Raw genomic sequence first — 21109 nt, 5'->3', positions numbered from 1 at the left:
ATAATCTGTCACGCCCGGGTACCAGCGGAAGCATATCCGGTACGTGCACAGACCCGCCATACACCTGCAGTATATAAGGCGTCTACAAGAACACAAGTCGATAGGAAGAAAAAACATAGAAAATCCTATCCTGATATCAGAGCAAAGTACAAGTCGATATACTATCCGCAAAAGAACAAAGAGTGTACAATCCAAAATCTCGGCTAAAAGAGAAAGTATCATAACTGAAGTAACAGTCCAAAAAAGTACATATTCATCACGGGGTATACAAAAGAAGATACAATGGTAGTCTCTCTATACATGGGGACATCACCCTCGACCGTACCCCGAGTAGCAAGGTGATCGACTAGCAAGCTCCTAGCAATGTCTAGCTAGACGCGACTCCCTTGCCACGATCCCTAGCCTCTCCTGTAGATGGCTCTGTAGAAACAACAATAAAAAGGGCGTGAGAACTATTAACAATAGTTCCCAGTGGGTAAGCCGCCAGCCTCGGCGAATTACACCATTAGGCTCAAGATGTACTAAATGAAAGTAAAAGCGATAATTACATGATATAAATATGCAATGCTAATAGGCAATAGGCATGTATTCACATGTAATCATGATTTCTGCAGTAATGAATCAGTTGAGTAATAGAAGTATAGCAACTACTATAAACTACAATAAACACAAGCATGAACATGGATGTGTAAGTAAATACTGTACACTATAACTGATGAGCATTCATTACTATCCTTTGTCATTTAGTACTTTCTTTTCATTCATAAGAATCTACCCAAGGTTGTCCCACTTGCGCCGCGCCTAATGGCCCCGTGGTAGTATACACTCCCCACGGCAATCCACTTCGGCACCCAATCCCACACGGGCGAGCAACTGTCGCGTAGGCCAACTCCAGAGTGCCGGCTTGTAGGGAGCTACCCTCACAAGCATGTGCGAATGAGCACGATGGCAAGCAAGCATAATCCACAGTCCAACATGTCTCAATTATCATGTTTTAACTCACAATATTCTTGCTCTCGATCCTTTGATCGACATTTCAGTATACAAATATTGATAACAACTAGTATCCACTAGGTTAATAAACATACGAGAGGAATGCAACTTTACATATGGCATTAGAATCTTTCCACTATTATGGCGCTATCAACATAGGCATAAAGCATGTTATTGTTCTATACTTTAGGGTCGTTAAAGTCATAAGAACGTCATTGTTCTCTAGTGTCTAGGAACATGCTAGAAACATATTAACTAGTCAGCATAAACCTGAATACTTTATGCATGTATGTTCTCTACTTAATAGAGATTTTATTTCAAGCAAGCTAACATTAAGGTGACGCATTCGAAGTCCTTATTAATCATATACGCATAGGCTAGATCACTTCTATAATACACATAGAACATAGGGGAGCTTCACTTGCTCTAGTTAGGTCCGACCCACCTTGTACCAAGCTCAAGTCAGTCCAAAGGAATCCCCAGGATCAGCTCCACTAAGTCTCAATCCTGCTGAACACAAGGCGTGAATATCGTATTACAACTTCAACCGAAAGGTCCAATTTTGGCGTAATTGTACTTAGTACATAGGAATAGTTTAAATCCCTGTTGAAAGTTTTGAGGAGCCCAAGGATCTATCTAGATTGTATCTATCACCTAGAGGGGGGGGTGAATAGGTGAACGGCCAAAAACCACAAATCTCGATGCAATAAAAATAAATGCGGAAAATAAAAAGCACACCGAGATTTACGTGGGAAAACTCCAACTTGGAGAAAAACCCACGGGACCAACACGCGAAAAAACAATTCACTAAGAGAAAAGATTACAAGGTGATTACCGACTCCACGGACTCTACCTCTCTTAACCTCCTATGAATCTTCGCGCTACCCTCCGGGTTGTCCACGCCCTCACGTCCGAATCCACGAACGCCTCCACTTCGAATCCACGAAGCTTCAATCACGCCGAATCCACGACGCCACTCGAATCCACGAGCCCACGATCCGAATCCANCTCCGTTTTCGCTCGTTTTCGTTCGTTTGACCTCCGATTCATCTCAAATCGAACCGAGGCTCTATAAACATGTTTTCGAGCACGATCTCATCATCTTTTCATCCACGCTAATGCCGGATTTAGCTCATGGTCCAACATAGCCTTTCGGGTCCCGTTTTCACGCCTCTGTATAGATACCACCTATGTACTCTTTTAGCACTTGTATTTGGATCTTTGGTTGTACTACTTTATGGTTTATTAGTGATTTTAACTCTCTACTCTTCACATTGCTTTAGTCTCTAGATGATGTATATTGCTCTGATACTTCTAGATGTTTTCTTTTATTGTCTCATTCATCGTTTTGTTTTAGACGCCTTATATGTTTTAGACGTATGGCGGGTCTGGACACGCGCCGGGCGGGCTTCCGCTGGGTCCCGGGGCGTGACAAAGGGTTAGCTAGGGATCATCTAGGGTTCGGTTCCAAGGTGAAACCCTAGAAGACTTAAATACATATAGCTCCATTTTGCGGAAAAACCCATCAAAACTCAATATTGAGTCCTTCACAGCGCGTGCAAAATGCGCAAACGCACCTCCACATGCGATTTCACGTGAAATGGTACATAAAATGTCGCAACTTTTGCGAAATTACCGTTTTGCCAACACCGACCTCTCCTCGATCAACGCGCGATCTCCGCAGATCCGTCCGTCAGATTTGCGAACGGATCACACCAGTGCGATCAGCACGTCTGAGGCAACAAATCTATGATTTTGTTTCGCCTCGATCGGTCACGGATTCGCGACGAAACCCGTTCTCTCTTCCAACAGAAAAAATGACACACAAATACATATAAAACATGTATTTTTCAATTTTCTTGAAATCCGTGTGTCAAACCCAAAATCCGTCAGCGCCATCGGTTCCAGAATAACCGAACCGTTCGAAACGAGCTATTGGACTGCTACGAACGGAGTCCGATACGCGCCAGAAGCCAACTTCGCGCCGTGGCTTCTCTGGAAAACCGAGTTACTATTCACTTTAAGTGAAACTTGGAGATCGCGTAAAATATCCGTTATAACTCGTTTTCTCCCGAAACTTGACGAGTGCTTTTGTAATTAAATTACACACAAAAATATTGTCAACAGAGAGTTTAGCTACACTGCCAAAATCTCAGTCCTTACAGCATGTTAATCAACATTGACATACAGTTTATCAAGTGAAAGTAGAATATTATATACATGATAGTTAAACTTGTAATAGAGGCATGACTATGATTAATCTTGTTTAATTACTTGCTTTTCATATATTTGCTTAATTAATTTTCCTTATAGCATGCCTATGTTAGCCTAGTGGAGTATTTCGCCGAGGTCGGCGATTTGCCCACTGTGAACTATTGTTTAACAGTTCTCACGCCCTCTGTTTTGTTGTTTGTTTCAGAGCCATCCGCATCGGGAGTGGCTAGGGATCGTGGCAAGGGGTTAGCGACTAGCTAGATGTCACGCCCGGGTACCAGCGGAAGCATATCCGGTCACGTGCACAGATCCGCCGTGTACATCACAACTCAAGTATACACAAGGCGTCTACAAACCATATAGTAAAACATTCAATTCTAACCAGGTAATCAGAGCAAGACTTTTAAGTTTAAACTTATACAATCCAAACCTTAATACAGAAAATAAGAACAAAGTACAATTTACAAAAACTTAATATACAACTCTGTACTAAACTACATAAACTGCTGGAGGTTGTCTAGTACACGTCCAAAAAGGTTCTAGCTAGCCGCTGACCCCTCGCCAGGAACCCTAGCCTTTCCCGCTGTGGAAGGCTCTGTAAAAACAACAACAAAGAGGGCGTGAGAACTATTAAACAATAGTTCCCAGTGGGTAAGCCGCCGAGAGTGGCGAAGTACACCACTAGGTCAACTGTGGCAAGAGTAGATAATAATAAGTAAGCAAGTAAATGCAATAAGCAAATGTAAAAGTAAACTACTCATGCTATTTACTCAACAATCAATAAATATCGATAGACTGCAGGTATCAATTATCACGATGAATTCTATCAATCATATTCTTGACAATTTAACCAAACATATACCAAATTGCAAGCAAGATAATTCATTATTACCGGAATTACAGATAATATCATGTAATTACTTTCTACATTAGCAAGAATGAAACATTCTTTATGTCGCTAACCAATCATGATGTCAACTTCTAGGTTATTCAGCACTAAGCTCACTTTAGATGTCAACTTTCTAGTCTGTTCATCAATAAGTTCACTTAACCCAAGACATATAGTAACTTTACTACTCTGTCCAGCTAAGGTTAAAGTACTTGACATAACCCAATTTCCAACGGACTTACACAAGGTAAGTTCAAGCCGCGCCGTGCCTAATGGCCCCGTGGTAGTCAACATCCCCACTCTAGGAATGAGCCTCCCCCACGGCATTCCATTTCGGCGCTCACTTCGTACATTTGCGAGCATCTGTCGCTAAGCTGTTCGGGAGTGCTGGCTTGGGGGGGAGCGACCCCGCAAGCGTGTGCAAACGCGCACAATGGCATGTAAGCCGTAGTCCACAGTACCAGTCTCACAACAACATCATGTCCCTGACATGGAATCTCAACTCAAGCCACTCCGGAACGCGGGGCTGGGGGGGCGCGACCCCCGCAAGCATGTACGAAAGAGCATAATGGCATGCTAGCTATAGTCCAGGGTACAAATATCTCAACAGCATCATGTCTCTGACATGGAATCTCAACTCGACCCAAGGTCGGCACTGTAGTACCCAATCATAAATCACTATCAACAACTTGTTGACAAGATTGTACCCAATCATTAGCATAACTTAACAAGTTAAAGTTTTACATCACACTAGTGATTCTATCAGGCTATACCTGTATACTTATTCATAGTTCTCTCACTACTCCTTACACATAAGGAAAGTGGTTTACTAAAAGTATGTTCAATGACTCATGGCACATATCCTGTAGTCCAATATAAACCTCTACTTGATTATACAAGTATGTCATCATCCATATCTAGTTATCTACTAGATCGCATTCAGTTGAATAATCATTCAATTATGTCATCATATATAAAATTCTAGTTACCTACTAGAACATATATCTATCAAGTGAATGTAGCAACTAATAGGATAATACAAGAATGCCATTCATTCCACAATATGCAAACAAATGCCTTTACCTGATCTTTCAAAGTTTAGCCGTTATACCTGCTATATAACATTGCATCGCTCAATCCTAAGTACATCTGTCTCGTTGTTGTTCAATAGAGCAAGTCAATCCATTCACGAATTTACCATTATATCCTCTTGGATAACATCAAACTAAATTGCATATGCAAGCTACTAGTATCATGAATACGTAGTACTTAAACATGTAACCATGTAGAATGGACAAGTCATGAATCGTTCATGACCATTTAAAGATGCTATCATTTCCGATATGATCTACATATCAGTGCATATCTCAATGCCTTAAACTATACATATATTCACATGAATATGAAATAACTTCAACTCAAATGTCAAAGGAGACATAGAGGGAATTCACCCATTTCGGGAAGGTCCGACCCACCTATCACAAGCTCAATCCAGCCACAAGAAGTCCCGAAACTCTACTCAACGGAGCCCCAACTCTGCTGAAAACGAAATACGAAAAGTGCATCAAAGCTACGGCCGAAATGTCCAATTTCGATACAATTTGCACTTAGTACAAAGTAATAACTTAAATCCCTGTTTTGGTTCGCTTTATTACCTCAAGTTCAACCTAGAAAGGCTCTCCAATGTCAACCGAAGATAATCCAAAGGTCGGTTGCACTCTCGCTGCGAACAACACCAAAACGGCATTAAAATCCTCGTATACTAGTTAATAAGCTGGAAACTTGTGGAATCAGTTTTCTAACGGAAAATTCCACTTACCCCTGGTTGAAACACCTCAAGTTAAGCTTCTAAAAGCCTTCACGCATCAGCCGGAGATACTCCGAAAGTCCGTCGCAAGCCCGCTGCGAAACATTTCCAAAACGGCATCAAAGTCGTAATAACTATAGTCGGAATCTTACAATTTCAGTTTTCTAACTGAAATTCCTGCTTACCTCAGGTTAGAACACCTTCTAACCAGTCCCCAAGGTCACCAATTAAGCTTAAATTAATCCACCAAACCTGCTGCGAAGAGCACAATCCAAACTGCGTCAATTCACACAATTAACCCGCGTATAGTCCCGAAAGTGATTCAAAATCACTAATTACCTTTACCAAGCTTTAGAGCAACTTTTCCCTGAATTAGAGTGGATAAACCACAGCCAAATAACTCTTATTTACAGCTGGAAACTCCTTCTAATCAGCTGGGAGTAAAGAAATCGGAAGAACCCAAAATCCAATATCAAACTTCAACTTAGAGAAGTCTTGAGCAATATACCTTTTAACAGCTGCAACTCAGCTTCCTCTGGTGATAGGACCACAGAAATTCCATAAAAATTCTTCTCCCCACGTGCCAAAGACTTCTCTTGAGTCTTCACATCAGCGAGCGTCGAGCGCGGCGCAAAATAAGCTCGAATAGGCGATTTCTACTCGAGGAGAGAGAAACCTTAGAGAGAGAAAATGAGGGAGGTGCAAAACCCTTCCTCTGAGCTCTAGCATGCTCCACCAGGCTCCAGGAGTCGTGCTGGGGGAGATAAGGATGGTATAAGAAGTGAAATTACCAAAATAACCTTGCTGCCACGTATTTGCCACTGTGTACCGGTACACGATGATGGCTGTACCGGTACACAATGCAAAATTTCGCCAGCAATGCAATTTCTTGCATTTAGCCATTCAATCACTCCTCGAACTTGTCCAAAAACTTGTCCAAACCCTTCAGAATATGTAGGGTAGTTCCATTTATCATTCCCCACATTCGAACTTCGAACTTGATCAAATTTAGAGCATTGCAAATTGATAGTGCATTTGCAATGCACTTTTCCATTTCCAGTTACTTACTCACTTCAGTAATTTGTCAATACCTTTCAACAGTCAATCAAAAGTCGTAGACCAGTTCCAAAAACCAATCCAACCCTCGAGCTTGCCAATGGGCCCAAGATCCAGTATATTACACTAGAGCTCTTACGGAGTTATTTTAGAGGGATCCGACATCATCTTTCTTATTGTATTTTGTGGAAAGATGTATTATGTATTTTGGTTTAGAGATTATGTTAGACTTTTGGATTTAGTTGTATACATTTTGTGTATATTGTGGATCTCTTTATGCTAGAACATTAGTAATTTTATACTACTCGCTCTAATAGCCTTATTAGGGCTTTATCTTGTTCATTTCTAGTTTTTGGTAGACGCCTTGTGTGCACTGTGGTTGTTTGGTGTACACGGCGGGTCTGTGCACGAGCCGGGCGGGCTTCCGCTGGGTCCCGGGGCGTGACAGTGTGTGTGACAGCGGCCCGGTACCTACGGGTGGGGCAGAGATTCATGGTCGGAGCGGTAGTCCGAGCTTGCACCCGGGAACGTGGAATGCCACGTGTTGGACCGTGTGATGGTTAGTACACCGAGAGTGTGGTTGTGACCCAACCCGAGGATTTGTAGTGGTTTGGGGTCTTGTTTGCTCCTGGTTGGAGTGTGTGCGAAGTCTAAAATGAGAACTCTGCTCAGTGATGATTGGGTCTACACTTGCGAGCGAGAGACGTTACGAGTATTGAGACAGGTAGGCAGTAGGCCTACGTAGGATTGATGGCATGTGACTCACCGATGGAAGCCGAGATAAGCGATTTGGCGAGTAGCCCTATCGAGGAAATTGGCTTGGATTCACAAACGGAGTGTTCGTGTGAGCTCGTTACGAGAACGATTTGATGTTGGCCGTGGCATATGAAAGAGAAAGTGAAGTGTTCTCTATGAGACACTCGGAAAGTGAAAAGCCACATGAGGTTGGGGATAGTGCTCTTGGATGAATTGAAATTTGAGATGTGCCGAAGTTGGCCAACTCGCGGTAGAGCTAAAAGTCCATTTGGAAATATAGATAAATTAAATAAACTTATATTGAACAAATCTATGCTATTTATATATTTTATCAATTTGATGAGCCTAATTAAATTGATTTAGTAAATTGATTTTGATCCTACCTTTAAAATTTTTCAGTTTTAAGTCGATTTTTAAAATTTTAGTTCCTTACAATTTGAATTTGTAAGGAAACAAAGAGAGAGAAAAAGGAAACAAAGAGAGAATAAAAATTTTGATAACATAGTACATGAAAAATTACTAAATTATCCATATATTAAAAAATAAAAATATCCTTTTTTGAGGTACCTGGTAATCGATACCTCTCCTAAAATGACCTGCTATTGCAGGTCACAATTTAAAAAAAAATTAAATCTGAGCCGTTGAAGATGAGTGAATGAACGGTAGCAAAAAATAAGAAATATAAAAGCACTACTCTTAAATTTAAAAGCATTAGCTTATTTTGAATCAATATTTGAGATAAAAGTTGTAAACAAATATTTCAAAACTATCTGATGTAATATTTCAAAACTATTTGATGTCAAATAAATATATTTATTAACTTTATTAAAAGTATAATAAAAAATTATAATAATAAACTGCAATAGTACTTATCCGCCGCATCGCACGGCCCCTAAATTAGTTTAGCATAATTTAACAACCTCTAGGTTTGAATTTTTGATAACTCTAGTCCATAAATCATCTCACTGCGATCAGCTTTTCAAATTTCTACAAAGAACTGCAACGCGTTAGAATTTGCAAATTATATACATGGCTAGACACTGTTTTACCAAGTTTCCTTCATCCAATATTTTGGAAAGGAAGAAGAAAATATTTTGAAAAGTAAGAAATGAAACTACAAAATAGTACATGTTGATATGCTATCAAATGAATCCAGCTACTATTCTTTTAGGCTGCGTTTGGTTCGGATATAAGTAAGAACTGCTTATTCCAGAGATAGATACAAATTCAGAAATAAGGTAAATAGTATTTGGATGGTTAAATTGAAATAAAGAGAATAAGAGTTATAATTTTAAATTAAAACTATTTTATCTAATTAATTGACATCAAAATATTACTTAAAATTAATAAATTAATATTAATAATCATTAATAGTAAATTAATTAAATAATAATAAATTAAGTAATAAAATATAAATAATTATAAATAATAAATTATTAATAATTGTAAATTCTAAATTAATTAGATAATAAATTATAGAAAATAAATTATAGAAAATAAATTATAGAAAATAAATTATTAATAATTATAAATTATAAATTACTTAATAATAAATAAATAAATAAATCAATAATAAACATTTATAAATAATATATTATCAATTAATAATAAATTATTACTAATAAATAAATTAGATAATATAGTATAAATAATAAATTAATAATAATTACTAAATAAAAATTATTATATAAATAAATTAAATTAAATAATAAAATAAATAATAAAATATACGACGCCCGCATAAATTTTAATTTATTAATTATTAATAATATAATAAATAATAAATTACGTAATAATTTATAAATAATAAATTATTGTAATAATTATAATTAATAAATTCTAAGATTAATAAAATATAAAAATTATTGATTATTAATTATTAATAACTATAAATAATAATCCATTAATTATAAAAATGTAAATTATTATTAATACCTTAAAAATTTTAAAATTATAAAATTAATAAATTTATTAATAATTTTAAATTACAAATTAACTTAATTATACATTAAGCGCTAATTAAATGTTAATTAAATATATATAATAATATAAATTAATAATCAATTAAATCTCATATATATTAATTAATAGTAATAATAATTAAATAATAATTAATTAATTATTAGCGAATAAAAATTGATAAATTAGTTAATTTATAAATTAATCAAATTAATAGTAATTAATTAATTATAAATTATAAATAAATAAATTAAGTAAATATAAAAATTATAACATAATAATATATAACTAATAATTATAAATAATAAATTAAATATTATTTTATTAATTTAAGCAATTTATAATGATTGTAAAGTATAATTAATTAATTATTATTATTTAATTTAAATTATTTTAGATTATATATTAACGTTTATCACCGTGGGCGAAACAAACTGTGTTACTAGAAAAAGATGAACAACAGTTCCACGCAGGGGGGCAATCACAGGCTCGCTGTTCGCGCAGCCAGCTCGGTTCGCCTCGAAATGCAGCTCGAAGATCGGCTCGCAGTCGTCTAGTAAACGAGCCGAACACGAGCTGCGATTTTTCCAGCCGTTATAATAAACGAGCCCGAACACGAGCTGGGTTCAGCTCGCCGTCGTGTTGGCTCGAATAACAACTCGCAATAACATAAAGTCTTAGTATTTATATAAATTTATTTAATTTATATTTTATATATAAATATAATAACTTATATATAATATATATTCTTTATTATTTAAATTTTAGCAAAATAAAGAAATATAAATGCGGAGCTCTAATTATCAAAAGATCATATTATTCGTAAAGTTTCAACTATTAGATCAAGTCTAATGGATAAATATTTAAAATTTATTTTATTATATTATTACTCTAATTTTTTACTTCTATTGTTCTTGGCCAGCTCGTGAGGCCAGCTCGTGTTCGGCTCGTAAAACGAGACCCGAAATACGAGCGAATTATTTCGGGCATCAGACTACTGATTAACAAGGAACAGCGTCAGCTGTTCGGCTCGTTTTATATAAACGAGCCCAAAACGACAGCCGACCCAGATCGCTCTGTGGTTCGGCTCGTTTACACCCCTAGTTCCAGCCTTATATCGACTTATTTTAGAAATCTGAGAACTACTATTCTCGGGTACCAAACGTAGTATTTGGGAACAAAGGGGGGAACAAGGGCTTATTTTTTTCCTTGTTTCCGAACCAAATGCTACCTTAGAGGATCGGGACTTTCGTCCTATGAAGTCGTTTTTTATTACAGAGATCCCGAATTGATAATCGGAATCATTAAAATTGATTTAGAGTATTTGAAGTATCTAAAAATTAAATTTCATAAATTTTAAAAATTATTTACACAGTGATCAAAGGATCGCAAAAATGATAGCTTTTTACGGCCTATATGAGCCAATTTCTTGCTTAACGGTGTAGAACAATCCAAACCGTTTAAATTTTTAAAGAAAACTCTTTATACTATTCAGATAATATTTGATAACTCCAATTATGAATTGAGAAAGTTTAATCTCTATTTTCAAAAGGTTATTGATTCTTGAAAGTTCATTTTTCGACTCTTCAATGGATTTAATAATAATTTTTAAAAATTATAAAATTTGATTTTCAAATATTTTTAATAATAGTGTAGATCGATTTCAACTATGTCGATTATCGATTTGAAATTTCGATCATCCAAAATGACATAATAAGATAAAGACTTCTATCCTCCATAGTAGCTGAACTCCTATCAAATTATCCTACCTAACACATATCCTGATTTCATCTATTAACCTAAATGAAGCCACAATGTTCCTTGCCACGTGGCAAGAAACCCTTCATCCTTATAATAATAATAATATATAATATAATAATAATAATCTATTAACCCCTCTCCTCCCCAACTATACGTTCTTAATGTTTCATCAATTAATTCTATATTAACATTTCATCTATTAATTATAATGTTTCATCTATTAATTCTATTTTTTTTTTTGTAATAACTCTCTCTTCCCCACCCCTTCCCCTTCCCTCTCCTCCCTAACTATACGTTCTTGGTATATGATTCATTAATATTTCAACAATTATTTGTATATTAACGTTTCATCAATTAATGATAATTATAATCATAATTGATTACTAGACCAACTTTGAATACGTCTTTGCCTTTTCGTAGCCACCGTTTCATTTTTTCATTTTGCTAATATTTTTATGAAATTTTAAAATATATTTACCCAATATGTAAAATAATTAGATTTTAAATTTAGGCTCTCAGTATCAATCATTACAAGATTAATTCTATTTGAATGTTCTCGCACCGATCCTTCTCTACACATATCGCATTTGCAATCTCCATGCCACCGATTCTATCTGTGAGTTTTTTTTTTTTTTTCAAATATAACAATTTTTTTTTTACATATAGATTTGAGTGATTTGGGGAGAATTAGCAATATTTTGAGGTTAATTAGATTTTTTTTGGTTCAATTTGAGCGATTTGGCATGAATATGTGACATTTTGAAATACTGTATGTTATAGAAATGTTATATGTTACTTGCACAATTATTGTTCGTACTACATTACGCCTTCCAAACTAAATGAATGAACAACCTATATTGTATATATTAGTATATTTCTATATACTCTAATTTCGATTGAATGAACAACCTATATTGTATATATTAGTATATTTCTATATACTCTAATTTCGATTGCTATATAATTGTCTATATTGTACCCTTTTTGACATACTAATATTTTATTTAGTTATATTGATATTTATTTTATTTAGTTATATTAATATTTTATTATTTATAAATTTTTTACTTTAGCAGTAACTATCCGTCGCATCGCGCGGATACCTACACTAGTTAAGAATAATAACTACATCTCACCAACTCTACACACTCCCAGCGTTTTTTGAACAAGTAGCAGAATTATCCGTAGGGTGCACAATCCAGACACTTCTTTGACCAGGTCGACCCTACTTTTTTGACCTTTCCTAAAACATCCACACCTGTATTACACCCAATTGCTCCACAGCTCCTCAACTAAGAGAAGTTGGTTGAGTTGTACCCAAACTACATACAGGAACAGGACCATCACTCCGTTGCTTTACCTATATACCATGCAGCTCCTCATTTCACAAGATTCTTCTCCCTATCAAAGACGTTATGAAGGCCACATTGAATTGAATGTTCTCACAAGACCCCACAGAGCTACATACATAGCTACTTATGAGTGTTACCCACGCCCTTCAATAAATAATATTGCCCTCTCAATGCAATCGGCATGACAAACCTGTCCCTTACCAATACACCTCATAAAAGTTTTAAATTTTGGTAGTACTAACTAGTCTCTCACGAGATTTTTCCATCCACAGTAACAACTCTCAACCACAACACACAAGAAAGACAAAAGGGAAAAAAAAAGAAAAAAGAAAAAAGAAAAAAGAAAAAGAAGATTGCTTTTCTTTCTCATTTTCAGATTCTCAAGCACTATCCTTGCGAAATTAGATCACCAACCTACATTCATAAACTAAACCTAATTCTACAAGTATGCATATTTCGAAAGTTACAACACACCATCATCATAATCATCAGCAAAATTGGGTCATTAATTCAATCCTTAAAAGACTTGTTATCTAATTAATCCAAATCCTTCCATCTTCAAATGGTGCTCTTAGATATGACTTCTCCAAACCGCACAAACCACTGCCGGTCAGACGAACTATCATCATCATTGGCATCTCCTCGATGGTTCCCCACGAATTTCGAGTAATCCACAACTGCTTTAGCAGGAGGCATTAAGCAAGAAGGCTTGGACAAGCTCGAAGCAGCAGTAGGCAGTAGAGAGAGCAGCACCCGCGCCACCTCATGCATGGTCGGCCTGTCCGACGGGTGCCTCTTAGTGGACAGCAGTGCCAGCTGGAATGCCTTCCTCACGAGACCCATATCCACGCACGTAACCGACACTTCTGAGTCCACCGCTTCCATCACCGTGTTGTCGTCCGCTTTTGAGAGGATCTGCACATCGAGAACATAATTCAATCAATTATTGTAGGATAAGGCGATCAAAGAGTTAGTTGAACTTGCAGATTCTAGCTCAGTCCTAGTTCAAACATTTAGTCAGATCCCTAACATCATTTAAACCACCATGTTAAAAATCATTCCGTGTCTCTCTAATGGTTTAGAATTAGTGCTGCTTATATGTTTACAAATCAGAATGAAGGACTAGAATTTCCAAAATGAATATGGTATGAAGCAGCTATAAGAATTAAAACCTTGAGTAAAATTATTACCTGAGATATATTGAACGATAAATCGTTGACAATATGATTTATCATGAGGCAAAATAAGATTTCGAGTATCGAATGAGGTCAAGTAACTAACCAATTGATGCAGATTGGATTCATTATCCACAGCCTTCTTTCCTGTGAGCAGCTCCAGAAGAACAATGCCGAAACTATAGACATCTGACTTCTCATTGATCCTTGACGTTCGTGCGTACTCCGGATCAATATAACCGATAGTCCCAAGAACATAAGTTGATGCATGGGTTTTGGCAGATGGTACGCATTTAGCCGTACCAAAATCCGAGAGGTGAGCTTCAAAATTCTCATCGAGAAGAATGTTAGAGGACTTCACATCCCGGTGAATGATGCGGGGGTCACAGTCGTGGTGGAGATAAGCTAGCCCTTGTGCAGCCCCCACAGCAATCTTTAGCCGCGTGTCCCAATCAAGCTTTACTTTCTTTGATGGGCCTAAAATAAAATTTTAATTTGATTAAACGGAATAATTTAAATGAAATTAATATGATAATTTTGATATTTAGAGGTACAAACCATGAAGGAGATCCCACAAGGAACCGTTTTCCATGTAATCATAGAAGAGGAGGTTCCCATGAGGAGACAGTGAGTAGCCATGCAAACTAACGAGGTTTCGGTGCCTGATGCTACCAACAGTTTCCAGTTCAGTCTCGAACTCGCGAATGTTATGACGGTATTGACTGTAAAGCCGTTTAATTGCTATAGCCTTGCCATTTTTAAGCACACATTTGTAAACCGTACTTGAGGCACCATAGCCGATGATGTATTTCTCGCTCAAGTTCTCTGTCAGCCTCATGATATCTTCATATGTATGAATCGCCATGTCCATTTGTAGGGCTACCAGCTTTGGAGGTCCTAAAGAAGAAGAATTGCTAAATGATTAAGAGAACAAATAGAAGCACTTATAAAATAAAAGAAACAAACCTGGAATAGAAAGAAAGAAAAAATTAAAGACACCAACCATGAAAGGCTCTGTTTGATCCTTTAACAAAGGGCGTTGGTTGATTGGATCTGTATATTGCCACCATAGTCATTGAGAGTAAAGTGATACAGCCTAAAAATATGCAGACAACTGCAGTTCGAGAAATGGCAACTGCAACAAGTAATAGGAAAAAAAAAAGTATAGAAGTGATTAAGTATCAATTAATTAGCAGGATGTGCTGAATTGTAACCGGAAATTATAACGATAATTTGATTGCTAATTTTGCTCAACTATACCTCTTGATGTCCGGATGGAGTGTCCACAAGATTGTGAAAAGCAACCATAGAGCATTGGATTGCCCAAGAAGCTGAAAATGTATCAAATAAAAAAACAAAACAATAAGATCAATCTTGATAAAAATAAGGGAAGAGATAAAATTTGGTGTCTCTAATACCTTTCTGGAGGAAACCTTGAAAAGTTCTTCGACAATGGGATATGTCCAGAAAAGTTGTTGAAAGAGAGGTTCCTGAAATTGAAACCAGGTGGCCAATCATGTAATTTTAAGGTTGATGTAAATATTTTTTAAAATGATGCTGAAATAGGAAAAGGCTTACAATGAAGTTAAGCTAAAGCAGTTGGTTAACTGAGCAGGTATATCTCCATACAAGTTGTTGTTGTTCAGAATCCTACATATTCACGACAAGTTCGTTAAAATAATTCACAGAAGAAAAGTTTCACTTTCATGACAAAATAAGAAATATATAGAAAGTGGGACTTACAAGGTTTCAATGTTCTGCAGCTGCCCCAATTCTCCAGGGATTTTACCAGATAGGTTGTTGTATGATAGATCACTGTATATAAAAGCAATGTGTTTGCCAAATCTAGGAGATGAAATAACAAAAGCACAAAACATTTCATAGGTTCCAAAATTCAGCAATGGGAAGCTTACATGACTTGAACACTTCTTAGGTTCCCAAATTCAGCAGGCACCGGCCCACTGAGATCATTCCTACTCAAGTTCCTACATTTAAAGGTAGATGTGAGGGAGAGTAAGCCAATCATTCAGAAAAAAAAAAAAAAGGTACTAACATAAAACTAGTCATTTGCAATAAAAGAGTAATCTTCCAATTACAGCTCAAGAAGGTGCTCAAGATCTCCAACAGAATCAGGAACTGGCCCGGAAAACTCATTGTCAGAGAGGTCCCTTGGTCAAAGAAAGGATGGCAGATATTAGGAATCAACAATTTCAGTGCTATAATACAAGGTTAGAAAGCATTTCTTACAGTGTATCAAGGTTGACAATTCGACCTAACTCGAGGGGAATTTTGCCATTAAAACTGTTGGAAGATAGGTTCCTGAAGCATGACAAAATCAGCATCAACTCGTTTAACTTTACATAAATGCTACTAGAAAAGGATTGTGTAAAATGATACACTTCTCATTTCTATGAAGTTTGAGCAAATATTATTCTAAGCAAAAGTAACAGCAGTTAACATCGACACTCACAGATAAGTTAAACTCTCTAAATTCTCAAACCCCAGAGGAATAGAACCGTTCAAACAATTTCCATGCACATTGCTGAAACACAACATTAGAAGCTTAGAACATATTATGTTTCAAAATAATTCTCTTTATCAGAATGAAACAAAAAGGAAGAGGAAAATTACAATTTATTGAGTGCGGTGCAAGAGCTGATATTTGAAGGAATGGGACCCTCAAAGTTGTTGTTCGCAAGATTCCTACGGGATTATACTTAAAATGGTAAGAAGCCAAACAAGTCTAACTAAAATAACCAGTACTAACAAATGCTACAAAATGTTAATTTAGTTCCACGGTGAGCTTTCATACAATTCAAAGAGATCTTGAAGTTTTCCTAGCTCGGCAGGAATAGTAGCCACTAGTTGGTTGTCGTTCAACTGCCTGTGTAAAAGCAATATCACCAATGGTATGTAAAATTTACAGCTAAATCCACAGCAATAAAGAAAATTAAGCTAGGCCCTTACAGATAGCTTAGTTTTGTCATGTTCCCCAACTCCGGAGGGATTGGCCCAGTAAGCTTGTTACCATGCAAGTACCTGAGAGGTATCTCACATAGAGACATCAAGATAAAGCTAAAAAGTGCACATGAAATAAATAGTAGTGCCAAGACAAGTAGACAACTCACAATTTGCCGGTGTAAGATAGATTGCCTAGTATTGGTGGAATGACCCCAATCAATTCATTTTCACTCAGATCCCTGAAAAGTGAACAGTAGCATGTGCATCGTGATGATGCCTCAACAGCAATATATTACAGCAACAGTATTATTAATTGATCTTGGCAAATTTGTTAGCAAAGAATTGTCATACATTAAAAAAAAAAATTGTTTATCTGACCATCCTCAATTTTTTTATCCATCTCCATGAACAAACAACAGCCAGCTATATATATTTTGCAAAAAGATTTATTATCATGCAGAATCTAAAAAAAAATAATTAATTTAAATGACTAATGACTACTGATAAAAGGAGAAGACTAGTTATTAGAAACCTGCTTAGTAGGCAAACTGGTATTTAAATACGATTTGTTTGTTCCAACAGACAAATAAGCAGCATTTGCTCACACGTTCAGTGAACAGATAGGTTGACATTGAAGTTGTAATTTCAACATTGTGATGGGTTCTTCCGACTATAGAACAAACACTTACAGAACTGCAAGAGCTTGCATGAGGCCAATCACTTCTGGAATTTTCCCAGTTAGTCTATTCCCTTGAAGCGACCTACGAAACAGCATGGCACAAAAATAACACACAAAATAGCATTTGAAAAATTATAATGATGATGCAAAAGGCATTTAGGCACTCGTTTGATATCATTATATGGTATGAAACTAATCAATAATGTAGCATGATATACTTCAAATGGCACCTAGTAGAAAATAGTCCTATTCTTCTTTCTCTACAAAGTTCATTCGGATAGAATCACCATCACATTAAAGACCCCACAAAGTTTTTGAAGTACATAGAAATAAAAAAGAAAAAAAAAAAGGGTTAACAAAAAGGAATGGTCTCTCAGCTTATAACAACTAATAATCCAAAGACACTCTGAGCTGGAAGAAAATACATACAAGGTAGCAACTTGCAAGAAGCCGATATTATAAGGAATTTCCCCTGTAATTTGGTTGTATGATATGTCCCTGCATGATTACACAAATAAAATGCCACATATTTAGTCCAAATCTAACAGAAACACAGAGCACAGAAACTCATAGTTGATAAAATTTACATACAAGATCTCAAAGCTGGTACAGTTGCCTATGCTCTCCGGAATAGTGCCTGTGAGGTTATTTCCCCTGACATCACTGCAAGAGAAAAAAAAAAAAAAAAAAAAAAATAGCGAAAACAACATCAAAACAAGCTACATGTAAAAGGGAAAAGTAGATTCAGAAGCAAGTATTTGAATATATATTTGAGAAAGATTAACTCACAAGTACCAAAGGCCGGTCATCTGGCACATGTCGGGCGACAAAGTCCCGGTGAGTGAGTTGCCTCTTAAGCCTCTGAAGAAAAATCATAAACGCACTAGTCGCTTAACATGAACTCCAGCAAACATCTGTCTAATCCAATACCGGCATGAACGTAAAATATTAAAAAGAATTAAGGTTGAAAATAAGGAAGAGCTTACAAATACTGAAGCACTTCATTCCAGTAGATGAGCTGCGGAATGTCCCCGGAAAGCAGGTTTTGAGCCAAATCCCTGTCAAAAGAAGAAAACTTAGACTGATACAGTGAACCATTATCCTGCTCTACATACATCATATCTTTCTTCAGCAGATAATTCCAAATAATTACAAGAAAAGACATGCATAATAAAGCTTTTAAAAAAAAAAAATTACAAGGTCTTGAGGTTGGGAATCTGGGATAGCGTCGAAGGGATGGGACCGGTGAGCTGGTTGTTCTTCAGTATCCTGCGTGTAATAACTTACACCACATTAGCCCATTAAGCAAAGAAATTAAAGAACCTAAAAAGCCCAACAAAAATTAAAGAGAGAGAGAGAGCGAGAGAGAGAGAGAGAGAGCACGTCACTGGTGCAAATAAGATTAAGCTTACAGTTCCTCAAGGTTCTTTAGCTTGGAAATGGAGAAGGGTATGTCCCCGTAGAGCGCATTCCCAGATAAATCCCTGTATTATTTTAATTAAGGGAAACCCTAATCAAACCCAGCGAAAGGACAATGACCATCTCAAATATATTTTCTTTAAAGAAAATAAAGGACCACGTTGAAGAATAAAGAAATGTTTTTAAAGAGTTATTTTACAAGTATTTCAGAGGAACACAATCCCCAATCTCATCCGGGATCTGCCCTGTTAGCCTATTCCCCTTCAAGTCTCTGCATCCCAACAAGAAACCACACATTATTAAATTAAAAACACAATAGCCAAGCTCGAGTCAAAGCGACTAAACAAGTCACCTCAAACAATCCAAGTAATCAGACGGGTCAAATCACTCGGAACAACAAAAAAATAATTAAGCTCTAATGCGGGGGGTTTTGTGTAAATTAAGCGGAAAGCAGCATACACAGAAATCAAACTCTTCAAGTTCCCAACGGCCGGCGAGATCTCCCCTCCCAGGTTGAGGTTCGACAGGTTCCTTTTTCACAAAAACCCACATCAAAAACAGATTATTTACAAACAAGTACACCCTACTAAAACATTAAAAAATTCAAAAAAAAATATTAAATAAAAAAATATATATATATTTATATTTGTACAATGAAACGACGGCGGAGGTGAGGTTGTCGCACACGACGCCTCTCCACCCGCAGTGATCTCCGTCGCCGCCGCCGACGCCGACGCCGCTAGGGTTCCAATCGAGAAGCGCGTTGGCGGCGTCGCTGAAGGAGGCCTTAAGCGCCACGAGCGCCGCAGCTGCGCGCGTTCCGGAGAAGCGAGCGCTTAGTTAGGTTAGGGAACATATATACACACAAGAGAAACAGGGTGCTGGAGCTGCACAGAAGGGGAAAAGAGGAGAGAGCGAGACCTTCTCGGGGGAGCGCGGAGGCGCAGGCGAAGAGCGCGAGGAGCGTCGCCACCGCGGCTACGAAGCGCGTCGCCGCCGCCATTCCGGACGAAGGTAGCAGGTGCAAGTAGTGTACTTCGTCGTCGTCTCCTTCTCCTCCTCCCTCTTCTTCTCCTTCTTCTTCTTCTCCTTCTCCTCCTCCTTCTACATTCTCATCGCCAAGCCAAGAATTAACATTAACAAAAGAGATCGATCGATAGGGAGAAATAGGAATGGTATAGGGAAGTTCGAGTAGTAGCTGTAGGGGGGAGGATTTTTCAGACTTGGGGTTGGGGAGGGGTTACCAAAACGGGGAGGGAGGACTAGGAGGAGGAGGAGGAGGAGTAGTAGTAGGGACTTGGGAGGGAGTAGCACCAAAATGGCGGTGGCGACAGCGACGTGACTGTTCCTTTCGGGGGGCCAGAGGCCCGAGGAGTGTGGTACAGTCGGGGGGGCCCACGCGACCACAGTCTACGTACGGGGATGGGCCCCACTCTACCTTACCTTACCTTGCCCTGCCCCTCCTGATGTCTATGGTCTAATGAGCTGCCTCATATTATCTCGTGCGTAGTGCGTACATTATTATTATTATTATATAGACATTTTATATATAATAATATAATATTTTTATTATTCTTATTTTTTCAGGTATAAGAGCGAGGAATTTATGCGTCTACAATTACAATGGCTGCAGACCTATTGCTGCCGCTGCAGCGCACTTTGCTGCTCATTTTTAAATCTTTTTTATTTTTAAAAGATAGATTTTTATTATTAGGAAGATTTACGAGCTGCTATTACTCCGGTAATTGTGGTCAAAATAAAGACTCGCAACGAGTAGGAAAAATATAAAAAAAAAAAGTGTATTCCTATACTGCGCCTTCAAAATTTATTGTTTGAGCTTTTAAAATTAAATTTAAATTTTTTAAAAAGCCTATATGTCAAATATTAAAAATTTTTGGATAGCAGTAATTAATTTTGAAGCAAACTATAGTAATTTTTCTATCCTTGTTTTTTCAATCTACTTACATTTAGATATAGAATTAAATATATATAATTTTTATAGCTCTTCCTTATGAAAATTTTACTAGTTATATCTGCAATTTTGTAAATCAAATTATCTTTTTAAGGTCTTATTCCTAAAGATGTCCG

The 21109-nt window shown here is 36.9% G+C and overlaps 1 protein-coding gene and 1 long non-coding RNA gene across 4 annotated transcripts; both read right to left on the bottom strand.

The window, feature by feature from the left end:
• On the bottom strand, positions 138–6634 carry LOC109727604. 3 transcript variants are annotated; one of them, XR_002220801.1, is made up of 6 exons: positions 6412–6634; positions 6243–6337; positions 6089–6158; positions 5931–5998; positions 1439–1500; positions 138–420 (listed from the first exon to the last, which is right to left on the bottom strand). It is a non-coding gene; the product is annotated as an uncharacterized LOC109727604 (long non-coding RNA). The 3 variants fall into 3 exon arrangements; XR_002220803.1 differs by having other exon boundaries at positions 6089–6155; XR_002220802.1 differs by having other exon boundaries at positions 6243–6316.
• Positions 13120–20295, bottom strand: LOC109727462 (LRR receptor-like serine/threonine-protein kinase ERL1). Its single transcript, XM_020257596.1, has 27 exons — positions 19943–20295; positions 19674–19830; positions 19481–19552; positions 19221–19292; positions 19015–19086; positions 18800–18871; positions 18589–18660; positions 18392–18463; positions 18194–18265; positions 18032–18100; positions 17613–17684; positions 17091–17162; positions 16930–17001; positions 16775–16846; positions 16594–16665; positions 16433–16504; positions 16210–16281; positions 16059–16130; positions 15876–15947; positions 15706–15777; positions 15541–15612; positions 15381–15452; positions 15223–15293; positions 14966–15097; positions 14521–14859; positions 14069–14439; positions 13120–13702 (listed from the first exon to the last, which is right to left on the bottom strand). The coding sequence occupies exons 1-27, from the start codon at positions 20022–20024 to the stop codon at positions 13346–13348; spliced, it is 2946 nt and encodes a 981-aa protein (XP_020113185.1). The 5' UTR covers positions 20025–20295; the 3' UTR covers positions 13120–13345.

Source organism: Ananas comosus, linkage group 22, assembly GCF_001540865.1.
Source record: "Ananas comosus cultivar F153 linkage group 22, ASM154086v1, whole genome shotgun sequence".
In the NCBI taxonomy this organism is placed as follows: domain Eukaryota; kingdom Viridiplantae; phylum Streptophyta; class Magnoliopsida; order Poales; family Bromeliaceae; genus Ananas; species Ananas comosus.
Note: the sequence above shows the minus strand (reverse complement) of the source record. Positions and strands in the feature narration are given on the sequence as shown.